At 57.2% G+C, this 24,439-nt stretch overlaps 10 protein-coding genes across 10 annotated transcripts; 3 read left to right on the top strand and 7 right to left on the bottom strand.

Moving 5' to 3' along the window:
- Positions 1–29: 29 nt before the first annotated feature.
- BJ171DRAFT_585157 (uncharacterized protein) lies at positions 30–2,518 on the bottom strand (the record flags this gene model as incomplete). The annotated part of the gene is made up of 8 exons (XM_053114347.1): positions 30–359; positions 493–756; positions 864–919; positions 1,032–1,279; positions 1,393–1,462; positions 1,564–1,928; positions 2,104–2,175; positions 2,403–2,518. 8 exons carry the CDS (start codon positions 2,516–2,518, stop codon positions 30–32), a joined length of 1,521 nt encoding a protein of 506 aa, XP_052963592.1.
- A 337-nt stretch (positions 2,519–2,855) lies between these two features.
- BJ171DRAFT_427564 (uncharacterized protein) lies at positions 2,856–3,687 on the bottom strand (the record flags this gene model as incomplete). Its single annotated transcript, XM_053107811.1, has 4 exons — positions 2,856–2,995; positions 3,085–3,202; positions 3,293–3,472; positions 3,619–3,687. Coding segments are annotated over 4 exons (507 nt in total), but the record flags the coding sequence as incomplete, so codon positions are not given.
- Positions 3,565–4,704, bottom strand: BJ171DRAFT_205091 (uncharacterized protein). Its single transcript, XM_053106309.1, has 3 exons — positions 4,239–4,704; positions 4,125–4,140; positions 3,565–4,036 (listed from the first exon to the last, which is right to left on the bottom strand). Exons 1-3 carry the CDS (start codon positions 4,638–4,640, stop codon positions 3,756–3,758), a joined length of 699 nt encoding a protein of 232 aa, XP_052963590.1. The 5' UTR covers positions 4,641–4,704; the 3' UTR covers positions 3,565–3,755.
- Positions 4,705–4,823: 119 nt separating this feature from the next.
- BJ171DRAFT_518067 (transcription initiation factor TFIID component TAF4 family-domain-containing protein) lies at positions 4,824–8,220 on the top strand. Its single transcript, XM_053112216.1, has 8 exons — positions 4,824–5,303; positions 5,460–5,638; positions 5,806–5,976; positions 6,100–6,176; positions 6,332–6,492; positions 6,573–6,688; positions 6,849–6,999; positions 7,241–8,220. Exons 1-8 carry the CDS (start codon positions 5,006–5,008, stop codon positions 7,972–7,974), a joined length of 1,887 nt encoding a protein of 628 aa, XP_052963589.1. The 5' UTR covers positions 4,824–5,005; the 3' UTR covers positions 7,975–8,220.
- A 289-nt stretch (positions 8,221–8,509) lies between these two features.
- On the top strand, positions 8,510–13,345 carry BJ171DRAFT_601752 (male sterility protein-domain-containing protein). The gene is made up of 11 exons (XM_053115109.1): positions 8,510–9,069; positions 9,214–9,273; positions 9,371–9,543; positions 9,714–9,726; positions 9,844–9,922; positions 9,996–10,145; positions 10,217–10,393; positions 10,462–10,790; positions 10,970–12,312; positions 12,461–12,653; positions 12,831–13,345. The coding sequence occupies exons 1-11, from the start codon at positions 8,693–8,695 to the stop codon at positions 13,177–13,179; spliced, it is 3,243 nt and encodes a 1,080-aa protein (XP_052963588.1). The 5' UTR covers positions 8,510–8,692; the 3' UTR covers positions 13,180–13,345.
- Positions 13,346–13,575: 230 nt separating this feature from the next.
- Positions 13,576–15,875, top strand: BJ171DRAFT_518037 (Alpha/Beta hydrolase protein). The gene is made up of 4 exons (XM_053112215.1): positions 13,576–14,097; positions 14,212–14,379; positions 14,492–14,791; positions 14,992–15,875. Exons 1-4 carry the CDS (start codon positions 13,729–13,731, stop codon positions 15,568–15,570), a joined length of 1,416 nt encoding a protein of 471 aa, XP_052963587.1. The 5' UTR covers positions 13,576–13,728; the 3' UTR covers positions 15,571–15,875.
- Positions 15,876–17,496, bottom strand: BJ171DRAFT_518035 (uncharacterized protein). The gene is made up of 4 exons (XM_053112214.1): positions 16,921–17,496; positions 16,556–16,839; positions 16,191–16,353; positions 15,876–16,078 (listed from the first exon to the last, which is right to left on the bottom strand). Exons 1-4 carry the CDS (start codon positions 17,400–17,402, stop codon positions 15,964–15,966), a joined length of 1,044 nt encoding a protein of 347 aa, XP_052963586.1. The 5' UTR covers positions 17,403–17,496; the 3' UTR covers positions 15,876–15,963.
- A 1,079-nt stretch (positions 17,497–18,575) lies between these two features.
- On the bottom strand, positions 18,576–20,985 carry BJ171DRAFT_601749 (uncharacterized protein). Its single transcript, XM_053115108.1, has 4 exons — positions 20,751–20,985; positions 20,503–20,634; positions 19,937–20,265; positions 18,576–19,546 (listed from the first exon to the last, which is right to left on the bottom strand). Exons 1-4 carry the CDS (start codon positions 20,958–20,960, stop codon positions 18,889–18,891), a joined length of 1,329 nt encoding a protein of 442 aa, XP_052963585.1. The 5' UTR covers positions 20,961–20,985; the 3' UTR covers positions 18,576–18,888.
- A 978-nt stretch (positions 20,986–21,963) lies between these two features.
- BJ171DRAFT_445405 (uncharacterized protein) lies at positions 21,964–23,021 on the bottom strand. Its single transcript, XM_053108168.1, has one exon. The coding sequence runs from the start codon at positions 22,650–22,652 to the stop codon at positions 22,221–22,223; it is 432 nt and encodes a 143-aa protein (XP_052963584.1). The 5' UTR covers positions 22,653–23,021; the 3' UTR covers positions 21,964–22,220.
- BJ171DRAFT_204896 (PRELI-like family-domain-containing protein) lies at positions 22,728–24,132 on the bottom strand. The gene is made up of 4 exons (XM_053106307.1): positions 23,769–24,132; positions 23,508–23,569; positions 23,054–23,317; positions 22,728–22,814 (listed from the first exon to the last, which is right to left on the bottom strand). The coding sequence occupies exons 1-4, from the start codon at positions 23,911–23,913 to the stop codon at positions 22,755–22,757; spliced, it is 531 nt and encodes a 176-aa protein (XP_052963583.1). The 5' UTR covers positions 23,914–24,132; the 3' UTR covers positions 22,728–22,754.
- Between the last annotated feature and the right edge of the window lie 307 nt (positions 24,133–24,439).

Below are 24,439 nucleotides of genomic sequence, written 5' to 3'. Positions count from 1 at the left end.
CTGTTTCAAGATGGGTGCGCTGTATTGCTTCATTCACGCTTGGGGCGGCGATAGCTGCCCGGCTCCTGCCACTCGTACTTGAGGCGCGGGCTGATGTACTCCTCCGCCAGAGCCGCCACACGGCCGGCCAAGCGCAAGAACATCACCATGACAACGAACCAGATCAAGTAGCTGCCCGCGCGGGACAGGAGGCTCTGGCGGTCAAAGACCTGGTTCAAGCTTGCGCTGATCTGGTGCAGTGCCAGAGGCACCAGGAGGTACGGCACGGTCTTGAAAATAGGCTCGGCCGACGACGGAGCCAGCTTTTGCATCGACAGCTGCCTCGACTGGATGCGATCGATGAGGCTCTGCAGGTTGCTCTGGTGACCGGCGCGTTGCAGCATTCGCCATGGATGTCAGTCGATATGCAGCACAGGGCAGCGCATCCATCCGGGACTGCAGCAAGAATCACCCGACCACCGTGGTGCTGTCGGGTCAGCACGATGCGCTCACATGGTTGATATCTTCTTCAACAACAGCAATGCTCTTGGCACCTGCGTTGATCACCAAAACAAAGGGCTTGGCGGGCCACTGCTCGGGTGGGACCTGCGAGTATTGGCGCACGAGCTGTTGCATTTTGCAATCGTGCTTGCTCGTAAAGAACAGCACTTGCGGCTCTGTCTTGACGATCACGCACATGTCATCTTTGCAGACCATCTTTTCAACATGACGATCGGCCACTTCTTGCAGAGTGCGCTCGATTTCCGCGGCTTGTTTCTGGCGGGCAATAGAAACAGACATCATATCAGCCAGCCTGGCCGTGTTGGCGCCACCGTTGCAGATGTGACAGCGAGAGGGATGTATGTGCTGGATCGAGCACCCACCTCCGAGGCAGACCCAAAGAATGCGATCAAAGAGGTCTTGTGGGTTATGTGGTGACCTGCCGATGTGAATGACTGGAGAAGCGATGGTCGGCATGTTTGGTATCGATATTGTCAGAGTTACCATTGACGAGCAGCCAATTGGCGACCCAACCGCCGACGACAGCCCACCATGGACGCCGTGCAGGAACGAGCACCGCTGCTCGATTGCCTCGATCGCCTCGATAGCCTCGATTGCCTCAATGTCTCGATCGCCTCGCTTGCGCACCTCGGCAATATCGACCACGTTCTTGGGGTGCCAGGGGAACAGCTCGCCTTGGGTGTCGCTGGAAGCGTGCACGAGTGCGTCGTGGTTGATGATGGCTTCGTCTGGCCCGATCACCACCAAATGCGGTGCCCGGTCGATGCCCAGTCGCTCGCTGATAATAGTACGTACGCACAGGTCAGTCTCGTTTCTCATGGGCCTTCTCACTACCGCCGAGGCACAGCCAGGGCGCCTGTCCCTGCTATGGAGCCGGCGGTCGTTGCTCACCAAAACTCGGCTTTGATTCGCCTTGCCTCCTTCGGCCGAGCGGTCAGCCACGGCACGTTCTGGAGATGATCTGACCGATCGCAACAATGAGCCAGAGATGGTAGTTAGTGTCAGTGATGAGGATGCCTCCTCGACACTGGGGTCGTGCGGTCAAATATGCCTGTGCCTCACCGTCTGATAGAGCGATGATCTCAAAGGGCAGATTCCGGTCGAGCGTGCTCTTGTAGGTTTTGGCAAGGTCGTCTTGGAGTGGGTGCGAGGCTTTGGCAATCAAGACACCGACGGTCTTGCCGTCCAGAGCGACCGACGACACCGGCTGTCCGTCAGGGCCAACAAAACTGGTTCCAAGAATCTCCCTGGCGGATTTCGGCGGATACGGAAAGCCAAGTCCCTCGGGATCGCCAAGGACATTGGCACGCCCGTTGGAGGACAGGATCTCGCCCTTTTGATCGAGGAAGATGAGAGTGGGTACGCCTTTGATCTGGAATCGCTGGCCCAACGACTCGGCCGCTGTCCGGTCAAACGGGAAGGCCAGCCTGGAGCACCGGCAAAGGAGCGAATGGTCGTGGGTCAGGTCAGGGTGGGTCGGCCGGGGCAATCCAGTCGCTGGGGATGAGGAGTGGGCAGGGCGCAACTTGCCATGGCATCGATTTGAAATAGTCCTGGAAGGCCTCGGCGTTGTGATCGATGCTGATGAAGACGATCTCGAACGCTTTATCGTTGGCAAGCAGGTTGCGGTAATACTCGACCAGGACGGGGGTGAATGCCCTGCACGGCGGACACCTGAGCGAGACCGCAGATGGAAGCGAGCAGTCAGCACGACCGTCCACCGTCGCCCGATGGGGGCTGCCTCGCCTTTCGACTGGTCCTGGTATGTGCTGCCCTTCAAACAGCCAAAGCTTCCTCATGTGAGGGGAGGAGAAAGTAGGATCGACATTTGTGCGGACCGCTCTCGCCCAGGATCTGCCTTGCACTTCCCCCAACCAGGATCTGCAAATGGCGACCATTACCAGTGGGCACTAAAGTAGAGACCAACGGTCTTGCCCTCGAGGGCCGCGGCGGTCGCTCGAGTGCCTTCGCTTGAAAGCAAGTGCTCGCCGAGGAGGTCTTCAAAGTCCAGTCCCATGTTGCAGCAGCGGCACAGATCGAGGCAAAGAGCAGGGTCGCAGCCCGGTGGCGCGAATCGCCTGTGAGCGCTGGGGATATGGCCGAGCTCGTTCTTGGCCGAAAACGCAGTATGCCCGGTCTGTGCTGAGGCGACCATCGGGTGGTGCTGCCACTTGATGTATTGAAGCTTTCCTCGCACGCCAGGACATGTGTCTACACTCTGGACACCAATGGTCTTGACCAGCGATGGCTGTCGCCGCTGCCCCGAGTGCCGTTGGCAGCACCCTCTTGCCTGATCGAACAGAGTGCGTGCTTTGGCCGCACTTCCCAGAACGCTGTTTCTGTCAGCGGGAGTGTCAGGCAGATCGCCGCTCGTAGGGCATGAACCGGTGCTCCTTTGCAGCATTTCGCTTTCGTCGCTTCTCGAGGACCTTGTCCACCTCTTTTGGCGACATGTTCTTGAATTTGCTGACAAGCTCGAGCTTCTTTGCATCGGCTGGGACGGTAGATGTGTGGTTAGAGCCATGGCGATGACTACCCAGAGACCTCGCTGGGCAGTGCATCATGGGCAGCAACAACATCTACCTTTTTTGAGGAAGAACGGCTTCTTGCCCCGCTTGACCATGTCCAGCTCGCTCTTCTTCCATTCACTCTTAAGCTTCTTGCGATCGTCATCTCGCTCCTTGGATTTCTGCTTCGAGATCTGCCAAGTCGAACGAAGAGCGTGTGTCAATTGTCAGCATCCAGCCTTGAGACCGAGCAAACGCTGTAGTGGCGAGTTGCCGACAATTACCATCTTCTGCAGGGTTCGGTCCATTCTCTCGCGCTCTTGTATGTTTTTGGTCTTTGCGATCTGCTCGCGCAGCTGCTTCATTTCATCCGCTCGATAGTCACTCAAGAATCCGTACGAGCGCTTGAAGAGATCTTCGTTGAATCGCCCCGAGAGCGACTCGAATCTCGGATCACGAATTTGCTGCAGGGGTGAGAGCCAAGACGGGTCGGTCAACTTCATTCTCAAGGCCGGTTGCTGGACTGCACAGGCCAAGCCGAGGATGATGGCCATAAAGACATGCGCGGATAGGAGCAATCATCCGTCGATGTTGCTACCAGGAAACCTACCCGCTTGGGCAGCTCCACAACTGTTCGTGCTCGGGAAACTGGTTTCTTGGACGACACTTCCATCGGCCTGGATATGGCAATCCATGGAGACAGTCCATCAGCAAAGGAGCTTTGTCCGCATCTGCCGCATGGTTCACTCACATGTTCTTATCTTTCCGCCGGGGTATTGCCTTTTTAGCATCCTTTGCGGACGAGCGACGATTCCAGTCGCGGCCCTCGTCCTCTTGGCTCTCCTCATCATCATCCGGGTCCCGGTCGTCGTCGTCGCCGCCATAGATCTCATCGTCTTCATCTTTGGCTTCCCTGCGGCGGGTGCCGGCACCGGGCCTTGATGACCCACGAAGGGCCTCGTGGAACTTTTTCATGCCCATCTTGCTCTGGATCGAGGCCAGTTGCTCAAACGAGACCTCCGCGAGCTCTGAGCCATCAAGACGAACAGGGAGCAGGTCGCAGCGGGCGCATCAGTATCTATGTTTCAGTCGCATTAATTCTGCATGTGCGTTTACCTTGCTTGAGCCTTTCCTGTGTGTCATTGAAGAGCGAGATGGGGTCAGGTCTGCACTCGAACCTCTGCGGAGGACTCGCACGACGGTATCCGTTTTCGTCAGCAAAAGACATACCAGTTGCATGGCTTTGGGATCACGGGCGAGCTTGGTATGCTTTGATTGCCGCTTTGGAGGCTGTTCCTCCTCCTCCTCCTCTTCTTCGTCCTCTTCTTCCTCCTCCTCCTCTTCTTCGTCCTCTTCTTCCTCTTCCTCTTCTTCTTCCTCTTCCTCTTCGTCATCGCTGCTACCGTATTCCTGTTCGTAGTCAAAGCCATCGCCATCATCCATATTGCCGCTGTCTTGGATATCGGAGCCGTCGCTGTCTTCGTCCTCGGGGTTGTGGAAGGCATTCATTCTCCGCTCGATTCTCTCGCGCTCCAGATCTCGCTGGCTGGGCCCTGGCTGCTTGGCCGGCATGGCTCGCGGCCGGATGCCTCTGTGTGCTGATGCTGGTGCTGGTGCTGGCTGTCGGGGCATTGTGCTGGACCAGATCGCGCCAACCCCAAAACCCAGCGATCGCCACCAAAAAGAAAAAAGCGCAGCGGCTTGTCCAGCCAGACGCCGCCGGATCGAATGCGTCCGAGGGCGAGTGGCCGAGCAGCCGCCCTCAGCGCACCTCGAGCCGCATCTGGCCCTGGCTGATCTGCGCATATCAGGTACGGACGGGAGACGCCGGGAGCGCTGCAGCTGGGCCGCCCTGGATCGATGTGCATGTGCATGTGCATGTGCATTAACGAACTCGCTGGTCTCTTGCGCCGCTGATCGCACAGCCGAATAGACCGACAGGCAGCCCGTGAACATCCATATCTGATTTGCAGATCGATCCGCATCTACACCAGACTATGGAGGAAGAAAATAGCATCCTGAAGTTGCTCGGCCGTGTGTCAGAAGACTCATCTTCGCAGCTCTCGGCCGAGTCGTCCGGACCCTTGCAGGGCTCCCTTGGCATTTCGCCGAATGCGAGTGCCGCTGCCAACACAACCCTCAGCAGCTTTCTGGACGTTTCCACCATCAATCCGGCGGCGTCCCTTGCTGGATCGGTTTCATCGACGCCCGTATCGACAACCGATAACTACGACTTTGATTTCGGCGAGATCATCGGTGGCGAAACCTCAAGCGCCGACCACGACGGCGCCACCTGTGAGTCCAGTCCAAGGATGATGCTGCCCCTTGATCGGCCCCTGCATCGACCTCTGCAGCTTCTCCGATACGCTTGGGGAAGCTCGGAGAATGGTACTTGGTACTGATGCTACTGTGGATGCGCATCTCTCTGTGACTGCTTTGAACAAACGCCAGTGCCCCTCGCTGCCTCTGCCGCTCGACCCGCCTCTGCGTCGACAGGGCTGGGATTCACAACCACTTCAAGCCCGACAAGCTTGTCGTCGCTGGTTCAATCTGCTACCATCCAAAGTTTTGCATCCAAGCTGCCAGGCGACCGGAAAACCCGGTTCTCAACACTGCTGACCCGCAGCCAGGTGGGATGGCCGGGTGTTGGCTGAACGACGGGCCTTTCGAGAGCGAGGATCTGCGGAGCAATGAAACGACTCGCCCACTCTGCACTTACCGATCCCGCCGTGAATTTCTCGCTGCTCCACGCATTCCGAATGCCATATTCAACTATACCCGAACAAATTGCTGACAGGATCAGTCGATCACAAGCGAGGACTTCATTGCCCAGGCAAAGGAAGTTCTCACTCAAGCCGAGTTCGCGACTCTCCTGTATTCGCTCTCATCAAGCACGTCGACGGTGCCAATATCAGCAGCATCGGGAGCCGTTTCCGCGCTCTCTGCGCTCACGCCTGGATCGTACTCGGTATGGCCTGCCGGGGTGGTTCTGGGACGGCGCACGGCATGCTCTTGTCCTTTGTGGTGGTCTACCCAAGCCCTGTCCTGTAATATTGGGTTGCATGAGTCCTAAACCAGTGGCTGCCTGTAGCTTGGTTCTGCAGGCGGGCAAGTCAAGTCGGTTGTCGACTCCACCAAGAAACGGGCCGCCGGTCCAGTGGGCGAAGGGTATGTCGCTTGCGGATCCAGTGACCTCGCTCGAGCCAGTGCGTGCATTCTTGCGAATATGTCTGTGCATTTCTTACTTTTGTCTTGCAGAGAGTCGCGGACGCACAGCCGCCAACATCGGCCGGACTCTGATCGTGCCCCTTTGCACTCTCCAGAAGCACGCCGAAAAAATTTCGGACCGAACCGGATGTGGCCAAGAAGATGATCGCCTCGATGAATGCATCCATTTCAACGACTGTAAATGCGGCTGCGGCCGGGGTTGGGGTTGGGTCCTCCGACATGGGTCCTCCCGCACCGCTTGGCCGTCCTGCGATAGGTTTGTAGCATGCGTTTCCTTCCATGATAGCGATCCATTTGACTGCGCCTATTCTCTAAACATGGGTTTCCCTTCTGCAGCCAAAGCTGGCGCTGCCGCGGGACCGTCCAAGGTCAAAGCTGAAGTTGATATCAATCAACTGGATGTTGAAGGCATGATGGATGCCACATCGTACGGAGGCGTGGATATGAAGATGGTGCGTTGTTGACAACGATGCTGAAGTGGCTTGAAACTTCAGACGGGCTGTGATTGCTGTATGAGCCGTTGAGCTGCCTTGTCGGAGCATGTTTACTTGGCTTGCGCAGGGTCTCGCTCTTCAACAGTGTCTCATCGGATCCGCATCGCTCTACGTTCAGGAAGAGGAAGATATCATGCGTGGCATCGAGCAAAAGATGTCCGTGTCCGGAGGGTTGCTGCAGCCTACGGGCTACCGGACCGGTGTCGACCGTGCACGGCAACAGCGTTTCCTGAATATTCACGGCCTCAAACGTGTCGTTGAGGCGATTGGTGAGTTGCAGCGTCCCACTCGGGGCCCACTGGACCAAAACCCATGACTGTGCCGTTTTGATTCTGCTCAAAATGATCGCTGACAGACGGCAGGGTTGAGCCGACAGCAGCTACTGATCCAACAGCATCGCCGCTTTGGTGATCAGTGTTATGCTTTCCAGCAGCTCGACGTTGCTTGCTTCTCTCGGTGCATCGATGCTTCTCTGACGGCGCGTTCTTGTTTCTCTGTGCTCCACTGTAGCCAAGAAGCACTCTATTGCGAAGGTTGATGAGGAGTACCTTGTTTACCTAGCCCTCGCGCTGCAGGAGCGACTCAAGGGCCTGATCGAAAAGACGATTATGGCAGCCAAGCATCGGGTCGGATTTACGTACGAGCAGTTCCTTGAGCTTGATCGCCGAGAGCAAGAGGAGGAGGGCCAATTCCGCGTGGAAGTCAAGAGAGGATCCGACGACATCCGACAGGCCCTCGTCCGCATCGAGCAAGAGGAGCGCCAGCAGGAACAAGACGCTCGAGCCAAATTCTTCCCGGCCTCCAAGGCAAATGGTGACGACTCGTTTGTGCCCGATGGTGACGACGATGCCAAAAGGGCAGGCAAGAAGAAGGGCAGGCGTGAGCGGGACATTCCCGAGAGCGTCAAGGCTCAGAACATTAACATGGCTGCCATGCTGGCCGCTGGAGGATCTCAGAAGAGTTGGATGATGGCAGCGTCATCGATTCCGCCCAAGCCCGCCCTGGCCCCCGACTCGACGCTCCGGATCGTCCCCAAAAAGACCCCTGTCTCAGAACCCACACCGAATGCGACAGCATCAACGCGCAGCGCCACCGACGCCTCCTCGAGCATGCGGTTCGGCCGAAGCATGACGCTGAAGGAGCGTAAGCGGATCATCTTGCGAGATGCGCTGTTTTGTCTCGAAACCGAGCAGACGCTGTGCAAGAGTGAGATCTTTTACAAATGGCTCGCGGATGTCAAGTGATAGGTGAAATACAACACGGCCGATTGTGGAGGCATATTCCTGAGCGGCCACCGGGTGTCTGAACCTTATCGGCGATGAAACCGTGGTTGAGCAAGCGGCTCGTCCCATTTGTGTGTTCGATGATGCCCACAAGATGTGCTGTTGAGGGACGACCCAGTCAGAGTTGGTGTCTTCATACCGAGATCATCATCAACCTCTGTTCAAGAGACCAAATCGAGCCTGTCCCTGGTCTGCGGACAGATTATTCTTCGTCTGGGTGAGGGGGCGATTTGTGCTGTGGTGTGATTTGTGCTGTTGGTGGGTCACAATGAATATCCCCCAGCCAGACACAAACAAAGATATAAGAGTGTCAAACTCACCTGTGTTCCCACCGAGTGAACTGTTCGCTGACCGAACAGTGGATTTGCAAGCAGCTTGCTGGGCGAGGCAACAGCACAGCATCGAGGGGCAGCCAGCCAGACCCACCGCCCGAGCACAGAGCCGGTCACGCTGGCAGACTCAGCAGTCCGAAGGAAGCAAGAGCATTCGCTCAATGCAATCTGGCAAGCAGCCAGACCAAGCCGCCATCTCCTGGCTGCCCAGACCGACAAAAGGCACTCCCCTCGCCCTTTCCCCTCGTCATCGTTGTCTCGTTTCGCCCTTTCGGCTCCCTCCTCGCTCTCCTGCCCTCATCTGGCTTTGGCATCGGCACCTTTGTCGCTTCCATCCCAACCCCGGCATGCTCAGGGCCATCTCCTGTTGTTTTGGAGGGTCCGCAGACCCGGTCGACGACCGAGATGTCTCCTCGCAGACCCCTGTCTCCCAACAACCAACCTTCCCTTCTCAGCCCGATCCCTTTGGCCCCTGGCTCCATCCCGTCGAGTGTCTCGTCAACATTGCCCGCGACGAGCCCGATGCCCTCCTGATCAACACCTACGAGAGCGGCGCCTCGGAGCGACTCAGCTATCTCCGTGTGTGGAAGCAGGCATACTCGGTCGCCCAGGCTCTCAAGGCTCTCCCTGGCTGGAACGACGACGACCACGAGGTCATCGGCACCTTCTGCGAGGCCGAAGCCAGCTGGGTGATCTTCTCGCTTGCTGTGTGGATGCTGGGCAAGTGAGTATCTCTGGCCTGGTCTGGTCTGGTCTGGTCTGGTCTGGTCTGGTCTGCTCTGGTCTGGTCTGCCTGTACATGATATGACCGGTCTTTGTCCCTGCCATGACCAGGATCGAGTCTCATCTGTCCCTTGTTGCCATCCAGGAAAACACTCAACCTCGCTCTCAACTTCCCTGCCGCTGTTCGCAAGACTCTGTGCGAGAGGTTTGTCCTTGTGCTGGTCTCACATGTGTCTCAGGTGATTGACATCCCAGAGACCTCTGTGCTCAACCTGACTCGACCTTGACTCCAATCGAAACAGATACTCCATCAAGTACATCCTCCACCACCACAACAAGCCTGGTCGCACCATTGGAGTGACGATGGTCGATGCCACCACGTTCCCTGTGCTGGACAGCATCCCACCCCCGTCTCTCGAAGTCTGTGAGCCCCTTGATGATTATGTCACCATCCAGTGCACCTCTGGAACAACCGGTATGTGGAGTGGCTGAGCGTGATGGTCCAGCAGCAAAGCAGATGGTGCAGTGGTGAGTAGAGTAAGATGGTGAGTGTGGTGAATGTGGAAAGTGATACGCTGACGATGCACATCCAACCCACAACCCGACTCCTTCGTCCTGCATCCTGGCTCCTCGTCGCTCTCACAGGCATCCCCAAGTCGTGAGTCCCCTGTGGTTTCTGATCCTGTGTCGCACCTGACGCTTGTTCACATTCCCAAAGTGATCACATCACCACTCGTTGACTGAATCCTTCTGTGCTTGATGTTGATTGTTGCAGGTTCAAGTTCCCACACACTGGTGCAATCACAATTCGAACCTCAATCGGAGTGCTGAAGAGCAGCGCCGGGATATTGCAGGTTGGGATACAGGACATCAAATATCCCATTGATCCGAGCCCAAAGGGGTTTACTGACATTTGACTCCTCTCAGACCCCAGCATTCGTGGCAACATTTAGTATTTTGCTCAGTGCACTGAATCTTGGAGGATCCGTGTGGATTCCCGAATTGACGTTCAACACAGTTGAGAAAGCAAAGAACGTTGCCCAAATCCTGGATGACGGCGTCGCCTTTCTGGGTTTAGTGGGTATCAGATCAATAGGCACAACAAACGCCATGTGGTTCACATGCTGATGTCATTCGTCCTCCCACAGACTCCCTCTTTCATGAAGTTGATCATCAACACCGCCGTTTCCCAAGACCCAAACGTCAAATGGATGAAGACAAAGCGGGTTGTCCTCGGATCTGAGCACATTCCAATGAGCGTCATCCACATGACGAGGGAGAGCTTTCCCAATGCCGAGTTCCAGTCGGGTTATGGATCGAGTGAGGTAAAGTACCTTCATTCATTCTAAATGGTCACCGGGTCGAGCGATCGCTAAACACAGCCCCTCACTAGACAGGAGTTATTGGGGCAGTTTCATTTTTGCGGATTCCATCCGACAGCCCCATCCCAGAGAAGTTGGTCTACAAGTTGGCCAAGCCCGGGGTGCGCTGCCTCCTCTTTGACGAGAAAGGCGAGATTATCGATCCACGGTACTCCAGCAGCGGAATCCTGGTCTTTGCCGTCGATCCCGAGCATCCTGCCAAGGACCATCCGAGCTTTGTCAACGCCGATCCCAACGACAAGCTGTCGACTTTCGGCTTCCTCGTGGATGGCTCGCCCCGAGTCTGCACCATGGACTGGGTCGAGATGGTCAGCGACAAGGAGTTCAGTGTTGTTGGAAGGTGAGTCTGGAGACTATTGTGTGCTTGATCCATGAGAACTGCCATCCACACTCTTGGTTCCGATCCATTTGCTCGCTGGATACTGATCACTCTCATTCTCACACCTCACACCTCACACCTCACACCTCACACCTCACACCTCACACCTCACACCTCACACCTCACACCTCACCCTCCAGATTCGACCAGAAGATCAAAGTCAACGGTGTCTATGTCGACCTCAACGGCCTCAGGGAGCTTGTCCACAAGCACCTGTCCCAGGTCATTGCCGACTGCTACTTCATCCACACCTCCGAGAGGAAGATCATCTTGCTCTACGTCCTTCAGAAAGGATCCAATCCCGACTTGATCTCGGCCGATATCATCCGAGTCGTCGAGGACATGTTGTTGCTGCTGAACGTCTCCAAGGTCCCCATCCACAACTGCCTCAGGCTCCACGAGCTCCCCTTCAACGACTCGGGCAAGGTCGATCTCAAGAAGCTTAAGCGCATTGCCGAGAACGTCGAGCAGTACGGCCAGGCAGTCGATTACCCACCCCTCATGGTCACCAGGACGTTCTTGACCAAGATTGCCTTCAAGATCTCCGAGTTCAGCAGCCAGATCCTGGACAACCCCGGTCTCTACGGCCGCAACTTTTACATTGGCGGCGTCGGCTTTGACTCGCTGAGCATCGGCCGCCTGGCCCTCGCCCTCAGGGAGGAGTACGGTGTCGAGATCTCGCCAATGATCCTGCTGTCGAACAGCATGAGTCCCAAGGATGTCGCCCAGCTGGTCGTCGACATTCTCGACGACAAGCTGGTGATTCCGCCGACAATCGATCTGGCTGCCGAGGCTGCCAAGCTCGACGATGCGAGTGTGACGGCCGAGGGTTTCCCTCCGTTTGTCTATCCCAAGGAGGTCCGCGGCATCGTCCTGACGGGTGCAACCAGCTTCCTCGGAGCATTCCTGATCTTTGAGCTGGCACACAAGTTCCCTCGGGCCAAGATCTACTGCCTGGCACGAACCGAGACCGAGAAACTGGCCTTCCTCCGCACCTACTCCAACGCCTCGAGGCTGGTGATTGCATCGCGGAACAAGAACGATCCGTGGTATGACGTGCGAGACCGGTGGGTTGGTCTGCGCGGCGACGTTTCCAAGGAGCGATGGGCACTCTCGGACGAGCGATGGAAGGAGATTTGCGAAGAGACCGACATGATTGTGCACAACGCCGCCGAGGTGCACTGGCTCTACAACTACAACGAGCTCAAGGCAACAAACGTCCTCAGCACGGTGACGGTGCTGCAGCTGGCCACGACGCACCATCTCAAGGTGGTGCACTACATCTCGACCATCGGGACGATTGCCATGGCCAAGGGCTTCGACAAGCCGCTCGAGGAGAAAATGTACTCCAACTGGAACCTGTCGGGCGGCTACTCGCAGACCAAGTGGGTCTCTGAGCAGCTGATCAACAAGGCACGATCGAGGGGAGTGCCTGCAACCATCATTCGGCCAGCGATGATTGCTGGCGACAGCGGATACGGAGGTGAGCCGTGGTGATGTGTGATGTGTGATGTGGTGGAGATTCCCTCCTTCGTTCCCTCGACTTGGCCATGGGTTGATGATCTTGTTTGTCGAGTGGCACCCATCCATCGACTGACACTGTTTCTCACCCTGTTCACTCCATCCTCCAGTGTGCAACACAGACGACTATATCTGGCGATACATCGAGGGATGCATCAAGCTCGGCGTTTGCCCGGCAAACGCCAGTCCCGTCACTTGGACCATGGATCCCGTCGACCATGTTGCCAAGGTGATTGCCGAGATTGTCAGCTCGGAGGAGGCGCTGTCCAAGTTTGTGTTCCACATCAGCGACTCGGAGCACAGGTGAGGAGTGCGTGGAGTGGAGTGTGAGTGTGAGTGGGTGTGGGTGTGGGTGTCAGTCGATGCTGTGCTTGGCATTGAGTGGGTTGCATATTGACATGTTTGATGGCGGACATCGTGGGCCATCGCAATCACCCCTCACTCACTCACTCACTCACTCACTCACTCACTCACTCACAGTGTCATCACCGAGAAGCGTGTCTTCGAGATCGCCAATTCCGTTGGCTGGATCATCATGTTGGATACCCGTGAAAAGTTCAGGACCATCATCTGGCGCAACCCATCGCCCGATAACCACGCCCTGCTTGCGTTCATGCGGATGCTGATGGACCTGTCCTTCAGGGTCGACAACACCAACACTCGCTCGATCTACCCGACGCCGTGTCCCTCGCCCGAGCTGGTCGTCAGGAAGAGTCTCTTCCACTTGGATCGGGTGTCCTATCTCGACCAGCCCACGGCGGCGGAGACCGAGCTCAAGGACGAGGAGTATCCCGATGTCCGTCCCTTCACCCGCACCGGCCGCCACTGATGTTGTGCTGGCTGGGCAGACCGATCGATCAGTGTCGTCTCGCTGCCCTTCCGTTCTGCGGCCGAGTCTTGTTGGACTGCCAGACACTGAACACGATTGATCCAACATTGAGTTGTGTGTGGTGGATGGTGGATTGTGATGAAGATGGTGGTGGATTGCGCTGTCGGCAGTTTTGTTGACGACTTGGTTCCTCAGTGGCCGATGCGTAACTCTTCAGCGATTGTGCTCAGGAACACCCACCCCGTGGATACCCCACGGCCCTCACGCAGGCCAGATGTCAGCCCTGGCCCGAATTGCGCAAGGGCGAGTTGCCTTCCCGCAGCCGCACCCACGGGGCCAGTCCTGTTTGATTGCCCTCGCCCCATGACCACAACATTGGGCATTCGTCCGCCCGTCCGTCCACCACCGTCCATCGCCAAACGCATCCTCACCGCCGTCGTTCCGTCGCATTCCGTTGCTGCTTGGCCCACATCGCTGCATCGATTGGAATCTGCTGCATTCGCCCATCTCGATCACATCGTCCCCGTGCTACGTCCGTCATTCACCGTCATGGCCAAGTGGCTCTTTGCCCTTCTCCGCATCCTTGTCTTGTCGGGTTCGGCCGTCGCTGCCCGTGAGCGTCCGCTGCGAGAGGAGCCTCGAGACTCACCGCAGCCCCAACCTTCGAGCCAGAGACACGACCGCTTCTCGCTCCAGAGTGTGTATCATGCGGGCGTTGCCGGCCAAAGGAGCATCTTTCGTCGCTTGGACGTCCCATCAACACACGCTCACGACTTGAACAGTTCGGATATCCCCACCTTCTTGCTGTCGCATACGCTCCGGCCTGTCCCGCAGTGGACCGACCATGCTTCCCGGGCCAGGATTGCTGGTCCCTTCCATAAACGAGGTCCCCAAGACGTGCTCAATGTCCAGTACGAGGTAGACAACCGTCGAGCAATGCAATCCATGCCGTCGTATGGTGGCGTGTCTAATTGGTGGATCTGACTTTCGTCTTGCTGACCAATGCCAATGCCCTTCGGACGGACGCTGCAGGGTCCGCTTGTCCCCATGCTCTCTGGGTCGGCAAAGGTCATGGCCCGGCCGATGCCTGTGCCCGACCACACCGACCCCGACACCATCTTGACTCTGGGGCAGATGGCCGAGAATGCCTATCGCCGACGTGACGACGACCGCTGGATCGACATTGATGGATGGGAGCCTGTGGGTGATCGCATCTCACGCATGTCTGCTCGTCGCCTGCTTCCACCATCAGTCGCTGGATCAAAGGAATAACCCTTGGCTCTGATTCCAAACTGCTGAATCGCGACTACAGAACGATAGCTTTGGCTGGGAAGAGGACGGCCTCCGCGGCCACGTCTTTCTCAACGACGACGCCAGCATCATCGTCATTTCGTTCAAGGGCACATCAGCAAATGTGTTTGGCATCGGCGGCGGCCCGACAAGCTCCAACGACAAGTACAACGACAACATCATGTTCAGCTGCTGCTGTGCCAAAGTGACGCCGACATGGCACCCTGTCTGCGAATGCGCCCATTTTTCGTCGCACACATGCAGCACCACTTGTCTCGACGTCACGATTCGATACTCCGAGTCGTACTATCGGTTCGCCCAGGTAAGCCAGGTTAGCGGTCCGGCTATATCTCTCTCCACTTGCTGGGCAACTCTTGGACGTTTGTTTTCAAGCACTGAGGCAGCCTTGCATTTTGAACCCATTGCTCACGGGCATCATCATCGGCATCACCATCACCATCGGCATCACCATCGCATCATCATCGCATCACCGTCGGCATCATCATCGGCTGAAACGCTCAGCTTATCTACGAAGAAGTATGGCTGCGTCATCCCCGGGCCGCAATCTGGTTTACGGGCCACTCGCTCGGCGGCTCGCTGGCGTCCCTCATGGGCATAACCTACAATCTTCCTGCGATTCCGTTCCAAGCCCCGGGCGAGAGACTGTATGCCTCGCGTCTGGGACTGCTTCCGACACATGGCGTGGAGGACTTTATTGCCAGCTTGCCGATCTATCACATCGGGAACAACGGTGACCCGGTGTTCTTGGGTCGCTGCAACGGACCGGCGAGCAGCTGCTACTATGGTGGGTATGCGATGGAAAGCAAGTGTCATCTCGGACGCGAGTGCATCTACGACATTGGCGACGCTTTCCTGAAGGTCGATCCAAGCAGTCTCGATGACCAAGATCGTGCCTGGTATGAAGAGACTCGCGGCGAATGGCTCCGCAGCGCTGTGCGCCCTCCCGAACACAAGCTTGACATTCGATATCATAAGATGCAATTGATTATGAAGCTGTTTCTCGACAAGCGTTTCCCGGTCCCCGAGTGCGAGTTTGAGCCGGATTGCGCTGATTGTGAGAACTGGACTATGGTCGATTGAGCATAGTGGATGAACAGTCCGGCCCGACAAGTCCTGCTCGACAAGTCCTGCTCGGCCCGGCGAGTGGCAGGGTGCTGGCCTGTGCGTGCCTTTGCCCTTTGCCCTTTGCCCTTTGCCGAGCGATAGCACGATCCCACAAGAGATCGACCGGACGAAGGGCTTGGGGCCAGTCGAGGGCTATCTCTGTCCAAGAATTGTCTTGGACCACCGCATGAACAAGTCGCTTGTATGGCCGAAGCCTATGGACTGCATCCACTCTCGCCTCCATATGCTCATAAAGCGGCACTGCTGATTTCTATGTATTACATCGTGTTCTGAGCTACACGGAGAGCCATCTTGCATGGCAGGGGAGATGGTGAGTGGTCGGTGCGTGAAAGGCAGCCAGCGATGGAGCTACGATCTGTAGGCGGCGCTAAGGGGCTCGCCGAGACACTCGGCCAGAGTCACGAAGCGGAAGTTGAGGCCTTTGAGATAGTCAATCATCTGCTGGGTGAATGGGGCAACGGTACTACCGGTTGGCAGCAGGTAGTTTGGGTAAGTGTCCCGCCGTGATAAGTCCAAGAGTTTAGGCCAATAACAGTGGAAGGACCGCCGCAATGCTGGCGGCTCATGATGCTTACGTCGAGTAAGTGTCGTGGTTGAGAATGATGTACGAGTCCCTGGCCGGGTTTGAGACGGTGGAGTTGATCCCATAGACGGGGCCGACGTACTGATTGACGGTCACGCTGGAGCCGGTGGTCAACGAGGCCATGTTTGCAGCGACGTCGCCGGCGTGGTCGTAGTCTGTTGATGTGATACGACATAGCATAGCAGCAGTTGACGAGTCAAATTGGAGAGTGGAGTGAGATTATCGACATGCAAGGGCAACAGATAGAAATCCGACCCAACAATCCATGCCTCAAGAGTCCAGGTGCTTGTCTGGGAATCCGGGCCACTGGGCGACAATCAAAAGACGCTCCCCCCACAAAGCAGATGAGCGACTTACCATCAGACTGACAGTTCCAGGTGACAGCATAGCGGAACCCAAGCGAGGTCAGCACATCCAGGACATTGTTGTTGAAGGCTCCGTAGGGAGGTCGCATGTAGGTCGGGCGCACACCGATGATGTTCTTGATGACGACATCGAGGTTGTTCATCTGCGCCTGGATGTCGGCGACGCTCAGGGTGTCGAGCTGGGCATGGTTCATGGTGTGGTGGCCGATCTGGTGGCCCTCGTTGTACATGCGCTGGACGATGCTGCGCTGGGGATCGACAGAGGTGTCGGCCCAGCTGCACAACGACAAACCAATGCGTGAGCGCTGAGGGAAGAGGCAGACGTAGTGCAAGCGTGCGGGACTCATGTCGACTTACTTGAGGCCGTTGATGAAGAAAGTGGCCTTGATGTTGTTTTGCTTGAGAATGTCGAGCAGGCTGGCCGTGTTGGGGACGGGCCCGTCGTCATAGGTAATGGCAATGACACCGGGGGTCACGCACGACTTGATGACGGGAATGCGGGCGCCAGCGGTCGGCGACGACGCCGGGCTGCTGGTGGTGGTAATGGCAGTGGTAGAAATGACTACAGTGGTAGTAGTAGGGGTGGTGGTGGTTTTGGCTGGGGTGGTAGTAGTGGAGGTTGTGGTCGTCTTGGAGCTGGTTGCTGCTGAGCTCGTGGCCGTGCAGTAGCTGGGGCCAGAGCCACACCAACCCCACTGACTGCAGCACAGCGAGGGGTCCTGGCAGATACCGTTGCCGACGGAGCCACCGCCGCAAGTACCGGCAACAGGAACGGCGTGAACTGCTGTCGAGGCCGAGGCCATAGCGGCAGCAAGGGCGAGGAGTACTTTGGGCTGCATGGCTTGTGAAGTGAGAGGGGTGGGAAATGGAGGAAATTAGAGTCGCAGGCTCGGTGGGTCAGGCAATGCTGGTGGGTCAGGCAGTGTTGGTGGGTCAGGCAGTGCTGATGGGTCAAGCAGTGCTGATGGGTCGAATCGCCGGCGTTTTATACGCCATGATTTCGGGGGGGGGATTGCAAATTTGCAGATTGAGCCTTCACACGCCATCCTTTGATGCCCGTATCGAGAAGCGGTGGTGCTACGTCCCGGCTGGAGCAGGCATGGTCGGACGCAAATTTGATCTGGTAGCGCAATACAGCGGGGGATATACCTGATGCTCGTTCATAGATACGGGACGCAGCAGGGACGGCGAGTGGAACGAACCCCGAGGAGTTGCTCTGGCGTCTCGCCATGACGGGCTTTGTCGGTGCCAAATTTGGGCGGTCAAATTTGCTGTCCGTTCGGCCGACAAGGGTGCGGCTGGACAAGCGACCACAGTAACGGGCTCTGAGTGTTATGCCGGGGGGGGGACGGGACGCAATTTTGTCTCCCTCCCCCGTTCATCATCGGCGATGCCAACACAGCCGGCTGCGGTTCGAGCAAAACTCAATCGGAGAGTCCTGGCCGATCCGCAAGCGAGTCTGCCCAACCCACGAGCCCCAGCCGCATCCACATGTGTACAAGGGCTGTGCATCCGGCTTTCTGTCCCCGTCTCCCCAGCCACCTCCAAGAAAACTCTATCGCAGCAGGGGCGATATGCACCCTATACTCGGAAGAGAACGAGACGCCGTCCCATTTCAAATGAACACACCGTCTGCGATAGGCTGAGGCAGCTGGCATAACAACTGATCCACTCGGCGGCCTCCAGGCAATCGGGGCTGTGACGCAGGGTCCTTGTGAGGGTCTTGTTGCAGTGCGTTTCCCATCCAAGAAGCACAACAGCGCCTCGCTATCCCTCCCCACAGTTTGCCGACAAGAGCGCCCGCATCTGTACACGGATCGATATCAGCCATCGCGATGTGACGACATGGCGGCATCACGACCAGGCGCCATGACTGGCAGCGGATGGGGCCTGTGATTCAGCAGGTTTGACTGGAGCCACTGGACGCTCGCAGACGGCGTTTGTCTCGTATTCTGGACGCAGCTTGCTCAAGACGAAACAGGACAAAGACGCTGCTGAATGTACTTGGCACACCCGGGTTTCTGTGGGCTCGATGCGTATCCCTTCCCTCGCCTCCATGATACATTCCCAAAGGCAACCGCACCGCCAGTCTCCATCGAACACACTGGCTGGTCATGGTGGGTGAGGGATGGGTGTGTGTTCAGGATACAGAGAGTAGCGACAGCCCTGACTCAGGGTGTGTAAGCACAGCGAGTGGAAAGCTGAACAGCGAGCAACGACGTCGGACCCAGAAATCAGAGCGGCCGTGTTGGCTTTGACCCGGAGGGAGGGTCTGGTCCTCGCCAGTCGAGGCGAGCAGCAGCAGTAGCAGCAGCAAGAGTCGTTTCATTTTTTCTTCTTGGCGCTGCCTTTCTTGCCGCTCTTCTTGCCCGAGTCGCCCATAGAGTCGTTCAGGTCCCATATCTTTTCATAGAGGTCCAGGGACATGCGCTCCGAGGGATAGAGCACGAGCCCCTCGCACTTCTTGGCCGTCACCAGGGCCTTCTTGAGCTTCATCATCTCGTAGAGCATGCGCCCGCCTCGCTCTCCGACGTGGTTGCCGCGTAGGTCCAGCAGTGTTAGCCCGTTGGACTCGGTCGTGAGAGCCGAGCACAGAATCGAGAGGGCGCTGCTGTTTGGCTTGACAATAAAGGTCGGCGAGAGAGCCGAAGAGGCAGGGTCGGCAGCTGGAGCCACCTGGGCCGCAACGGCGGCAATGGCGGCGGTAGCAGCAGCAGCAGCAGCCGCGCTGTCTGGAGCGGTAATGTCGTCGTTGGGATGTGAGGGCCCGCTGGTGTTTGTGGGCTTGACGATGATGGAGGTGGGCGAGGATCCGTGTATGGCTGCGGGCGAGAGGCTGGTGACAAGCGGAGGCAGGGGTTCCTGGTCGGTGATCAGATTGGATGCGAGACAGAGGGTCTTCAGGGTGTTGTTGGCTGCGAGGGCAACTGCGATCCGGGCAAGTCCAACGTCGCCCAAACTATTGCCCGTCAAGTCGATTTCTCTGAATGGCAGAGGCATGGCGACGTTTCCGTGGGCCGCGACGGTCACCGAGACATGTATCCATCGAGAAATTGGGATGTGTGATGTTGGTGGTTTGTGGGTTTGTGGGTTCGCAAGCCCAATGGACGGGTCCGTAAATGTGACGAGCCGAATCGTTGTGAGAGAGAGACCCAGGTCAACAGAAGGATCAGTCGCCACTGGTATGTATACCCACAGGTGACAGAGGCCCATGCCCGGCTGCGTTGTCTCAGTACCCCTCCCCAGCCAAATGCACTTCTACATCCATTCATCCATGCCTTTGTGAGAGGAGCTTGGTGCTGGATAGACAAGGTGTTCAACATCCGAAGCAAACCCTTGCGTCAGGAGGGAATACACACGCCACGAGACTTACACAATCGACCTGTTCACCGCCAGCACTTCAGCGATGACCTCGGCGCAATCAGGCCCGGCATCGCAGTACTTCAGACTGAGCTTTGCCAGTTGCATCACCGTCGCCGTGGCATCGGTCGAAGGATTAATGTACAAACGGTGTCGCTCGACGATGCCCCGGAAGATGTTGGTGGTGCCGATGGTGCCAAGTGGGTTGTGGTCGGCAATCAGAGTCTTGAGGGACTTGGATTCGCGCATCAGGAGCTGCAGCGGCTTGGTCATTTCCGAGGTGATGTTGCAGTGGATGAGCTGGAGCGTGGATACAGACGGGTGGATGACGAAAAGTTCCGCCTGGTCCGGCGAGGACGTTGGTGGCGTGGGTGATGTGCCGATATGCCGATATGTATGTCCATGTGCCGACATGTCCATGTGCCGATATGTCCATGTGCCGATGCGCCAATTTGAGCCATCACGATCGATGGGTTTGCCGCAAGCAAGAGACGGGTGGGATGAGTGAAGTTGTATGACCACCCCGCACTATCTCCTCGTTCCAGACCGCAGTATCTCTCGCAGCCGCCGGAGACGTACCATTGCCATGAGCCCCTTGATATCGATCTTGGCCGCCCACACGCATATCGATAGCAGTCCGGTGTACTTTTTGAACGTCCGTGTGATGGCATAGAGGTCATTGGGGGTGAGGACCATAGAGTTGAGGATAATCTACCAACCGGAAACGACAGTGGCCCGGTTGAGCTTTGGTGAGGTCGAGTCTGCGGGTGGCCATTTCGATGCACGACTCAAACATGTCGATCGTGCATTTGCCACAGATGTTATACCTTGTCGACCGACTCCAGGGTCGAGACTCCCTTGTCCAGCTTCCGGGACACTGCCGGCAGAGGCTCGGAGACGAATCGCTTGCACTGGTTCCCATAGATTTTCCGTAGCCGCTTGAGCTCCTGCAACTTGATGAGGTTCTGGGCCTCTTGTTCGGCTTCTTTCTTCTTCTTGCCGCCTCCCTTTCCTTTCTTTTCCTTTTTTGGTGGCATGGCCTACAGGGGAAATACAAGGTCGAGGGCGGCGGATGTGGCCGCTGCCGTGGTGGGTGTAGGTGGGCGGGTGTATGGGGAGAGTACAGCCAGATCGCTGTGGTGCTGGATTGGGCTATCTGCGAAATGATGATGATGATGATGATGATGATGATGATGATGATGATGATGATGATGATGATGATGATGATGATGATGATGATGATGGCGCTGATGCGATGGTATATCAGCGTGCTGATGGACTGATGCGCCGGTCGCAAACGCAGAGTTGCGCATCAAACATCAGGATCGAGTCTGGCTGCTGGCGCTCGGAGGTGGTGCGAACACCGATACTGGCTCGCCTCGGTTTGGACCAGATGGTCGGATACGTACGTCGTCTGCGGGTATTTTTCTTCCCTCCCCTCGGCGGTTCAGGCCCGGCTGATGGGAGCTGGCGGCGGCTCGGGAAAGTATATCGATGCCCGTGGGAGAATGCAGGGCTGCGGTGGCAGTCGGCGACTGGAGACGGGCTCGATGACAATTCCAAAGATATGGAGCGGACGGACTGCAAAATGGCGTGGGGAAGAAGCGAGGGCTCTCGGTCAAATCAAAGATAGTGCCGTGAACTGCTGTTGGCACTATGAGGATGGATCGGTGGCAGCGAGGAGGGGGGGAGAATCGAGGCGAATCGCCGTACAATCGAGGTGGTCGCCTGCCATCGCTGTTGTGGGTGCTGACGGACTCGGACCAAGGACAAGCAGTGAGCTGCATTGAGAGTGCAGTTTGCGCCGCTGCCCCACTGCCCCTACACATTGAGCTCAGCGAGTCGAATCGACCCGACTGTCTCTGCTGCCAATCACGCCGTTGGGCGCACGGTGCAAGCTGAACTGTGATCAAGTGAGAGTTGGGCGCACGCATCACCAGCGGGTCTGGAAGGCCCAAAAGGCAGCACCGAGTCATGGATGGTGGGCAGGCAACCCATCGTTCGACATGGGGGTGAACCACAGCATCCGCAAGATCCTGGTTGTTGTGTATCGTTGCATGCATATATTCAACAGGGGGTAGGAAGAAAAAGACGGCGGCCATCGGCGTCATGCGCGGAGGCCCCCGGTTCAGCAAAGTTGCAAATTGATAGATACATGACAAAAGCATCAGAAAGCATGGCCGCGTCCCAGTCCAGCGCCAGAGGGATGCATCCAAACTCCAGCGTCGGAGGGGTGCAGCCATGCTCGTCTCTTCATCGATGGTATTGTATCTCGTCCCTTCATCAGTTGTCCGTGGCTAAGGAAAACAACAAAAAATAAAAATAACAGCACGGCCATCCCATTCATCATCATTGGAAACTATGTGCGGGCAGAAATGCAGCGAGACAGAACACAGCAGAGCAAAGACAAAAATTAGAGAGCACGCGAGGTAGACAGAGGCGGAAGCCCACCGCAACCAAGGAAGATTGAGGGGGGGGGTCGGGCGGGTGGCTGAGAAGTAAGCGCAAGGATTACAACACAGACAAAGTAGATGAGTCTTGTTGCGCTTGATGGTTGATGGTGGCACCTCAGATGTGGTCGTTGGCTTGACGGAGGGTGTGCTTGAGTCGCATGGCGAGAGCCAGTGGCCAGCGATGGATAGTTCGACAAGGGGCGTTCGCGAGGTAAAAGCTTGGATGGTCACAGTCTCATCAAAAAAGTACGAGCCGGGTGCGAGAGAAGCAGGCATCACGGCATCGGAACTGTGGCGCCAGTCGAGCGGGGGGGGGGCGAAGTAATGGGTCTCGGGTCGGATGGGATTCTTGGGCACAAAAACGATGCAGTGGCACCGCTACTGCGAGAACGAGGCGTTGGTGAGCTGCTCCAGGACGTGGCGCAAACCACGGGCGCTCTGATGGTTATCGGATGTTGGACGAGAGCGTCGTCGAGCCAGCAAGGTAGTTTTGAGGATGATCGGGAGCAGTGCGTTGCGAACATACACAGGAGACGAGTTAGGGTCATTTGCCAAACAGGTTCGCATTGACAACATCCAGCACAGAGATCCCGAGATCCGTCATCCTGGTATCTGCCATCCCAGTACTGGCCACCCCGGTATTTGCCACCCCAGCGTCCAGTGCGAGACTAACGCACCTTTAGCGTGTTATCCTTGAACTTGCTGACGCCAAAGCCCTCGATCCTGGTCTTGAGAGAGTCCCAGCCAGTGTTGGAGACGATGCGGGCACTGGAGCTGATGGTTGTGGCGTTTGCCGTTTCGGGATGTGGACGGATAACTTGGGTTTCTTCCACCAGCATGAGTTTGGTGTGGGACAGGTTCTTGGTGACGGTGGTCATGGTCTGGGTGCGGGGATCCACGGTCGAGTGCTCGATGATGAAGGCATCGGAGACCTTGAAAAGCTGTTGGTTGGAAGATGGCGGCGAAAGAGCGGGGTGAGAATGCGGGACCGGGGGGGATGGTCGCGGTGATCTTTGCTGGGATGTGGCTGCAGTTTCCGCAGGCTCACGAACTGCTGCTGGTTGGGAGCTGCCTCAGAACATCGGCACGAGCGGCTATTGGGCCGGAAGGTGATGGCTGCGGAATGCTTACGCTGCGGCCCCACTTGGGCAGAAGGCCCTTCTTCAGAAACAGACGGGTCGTGTAGATGACGCCTGGAGACAACGCAGAGCAGAGCGTGAGGCGGCAATCGGACCGGGGCAGGATGCGCGTGCCATTGAAACAAGCCAGGTCGATGCGCAGATGGGGTGTGGGGATGGCGGTGGTGATTCTGCGAGGGGATAGGTTGGGTGGAACGGCGGGGGTCCAAGGCAAGCCCGAGCAGCAGGGCGCAAGAGAGAGGGTCCGGCCTACCAGTTGCAGGATCGACGACTCGGTCAATGACATCGGAAGCGAGAACGTGTGAGGCAAAGGGATTGGGGTATTTCCGGAAGATGGCGAGGGTGACCTGGGACCACGAATGATCGAAGCTCAACTCTTGCTTGAAGAACTGGACCATGATGCACAAGGGCAGGGGAGGCGCCGATGGAAGCAGAGACAAGGCGGGAGCGACAGGGCGATGGGATTGGCAGAGGATCTGCTGGTGGCAACGGTCGGCCGCGGCGGCGATGGACGACAGCGATGGACGACAGCGATGGGCGACAGCGATGGCCGATGGACGATGGGATCGGCGAAGATGACGGAACGACAGAGAGGATGGGCAGACAAAGACCAAAACCAAATCAATCACGGGAAGGGACGAAGAAAACCAGCGAGGAGCGAGGCGCCAGCGAGGCGGCGGCGAGGCGCGCTGTCTGTGGGTCCTCGCTCGGCGCACGCTCTCGGGGCTGCCGATTGGCTGCATCCACACACACACACAGAGGCACGTGAAAGCGGAGCGACACAGAAACAGTCACACCGATGCGTCACGTGATGCCATGAGTCTGTGGCTGTGCCGGCGAAGAATGCGTTCGGCGAACCTATTCAGAAGGAGCGGGGCAGTACCCTTCGCTCTGGCTTGGGAGGCCTCCAGCTCGCCGAACTTG

The sequence above is a fragment of the Polychytrium aggregatum genome, assembly GCF_025602895.1.
Source record: "Polychytrium aggregatum strain JEL109 chromosome Unknown BJ171scaffold_39, whole genome shotgun sequence".
Lineage (NCBI taxonomy): Eukaryota > Fungi > Chytridiomycota > Chytridiomycetes > Polychytriales > Polychytrium > Polychytrium aggregatum.
The sequence above is the reverse complement of the archived record's forward strand: the minus strand, read 5'-3'. Positions and strand labels throughout refer to the sequence as shown.

Coding starts and splice junctions, on each gene's coding strand:
- BJ171DRAFT_205091 (XM_053106309.1), bottom strand. CDS start 4,640: ATGCCCCGACAGCCAGCACCAGCACCAGCATCAGCACACAGAGGCATC.
- BJ171DRAFT_518067 (XM_053112216.1), top strand. CDS start 5,006: ATGGAGGAAGAAAATAGCATCCTGAAGTTGCTCGGCCGTGTGTCAGAA. Junction 5,977..6,099: donor TCACGCCTGGATCGTACTCG/GTATGGCCTGCC, acceptor GGCTGCCTGTAG/CTTGGTTCTGCAGGCGGGCA. Junction 6,493..6,572: donor GCTTGGCCGTCCTGCGATAG/GTTTGTAGCATG, acceptor TCCCTTCTGCAG/CCAAAGCTGGCGCTGCCGCG.
- BJ171DRAFT_601752 (XM_053115109.1), top strand. CDS start 8,693: ATGCTCAGGGCCATCTCCTGTTGTTTTGGAGGGTCCGCAGACCCGGTC. Junction 9,923..9,995: donor GCAGCGCCGGGATATTGCAG/GTTGGGATACAG, acceptor GACTCCTCTCAG/ACCCCAGCATTCGTGGCAAC. Junction 10,394..10,461: donor CGGGTTATGGATCGAGTGAG/GTAAAGTACCTT, acceptor GCCCCTCACTAG/ACAGGAGTTATTGGGGCAGT.
- BJ171DRAFT_518037 (XM_053112215.1), top strand. CDS start 13,729: ATGGCCAAGTGGCTCTTTGCCCTTCTCCGCATCCTTGTCTTGTCGGGT. Junction 14,098..14,211: donor TGCTCAATGTCCAGTACGAG/GTAGACAACCGT, acceptor CGGACGCTGCAG/GGTCCGCTTGTCCCCATGCT. Junction 14,792..14,991: donor CGTACTATCGGTTCGCCCAG/GTAAGCCAGGTT, acceptor TGAAACGCTCAG/CTTATCTACGAAGAAGTATG.
- BJ171DRAFT_518035 (XM_053112214.1), bottom strand. CDS start 17,402: ATGCAGCCCAAAGTACTCCTCGCCCTTGCTGCCGCTATGGCCTCGGCC. Junction 16,840..16,920: donor TTCTTCATCAACGGCCTCAA/GTAAGTCGACAT, acceptor GTCGTTGTGCAG/CTGGGCCGACACCTCTGTCG. Junction 16,079..16,190: donor AACCACGACACTTACTCGAC/GTAAGCATCATG, acceptor GCCAACCGGTAG/TACCGTTGCCCCATTCACCC.
- BJ171DRAFT_601749 (XM_053115108.1), bottom strand. CDS start 20,960: ATGCCACCAAAAAAGGAAAAGAAAGGAAAGGGAGGCGGCAAGAAGAAG. Junction 20,635..20,750: donor CCCTGGAGTCGGTCGACAAG/GTATAACATCTG, acceptor TCCGGTTGGTAG/ATTATCCTCAACTCTATGGT. Junction 20,266..20,502: donor TCAAGGGGCTCATGGCAATG/GTACGTCTCCGG, acceptor TCGCCGGACCAG/GCGGAACTTTTCGTCATCCA.
- BJ171DRAFT_445405 (XM_053108168.1), bottom strand. CDS start 22,652: ATGCCTGCTTCTCTCGCACCCGGCTCGTACTTTTTTGATGAGACTGTG.
- BJ171DRAFT_204896 (XM_053106307.1), bottom strand. CDS start 23,913: ATGGTCCAGTTCTTCAAGCAAGAGTTGAGCTTCGATCATTCGTGGTCC. Junction 23,570..23,768: donor AGTCGTCGATCCTGCAACTG/GTAGGCCGGACC, acceptor CGTTGTCTCCAG/GCGTCATCTACACGACCCGT. Junction 23,318..23,507: donor TGCCCAAGTGGGGCCGCAGC/GTAAGCATTCCG, acceptor TCCAACCAACAG/CTTTTCAAGGTCTCCGATGC.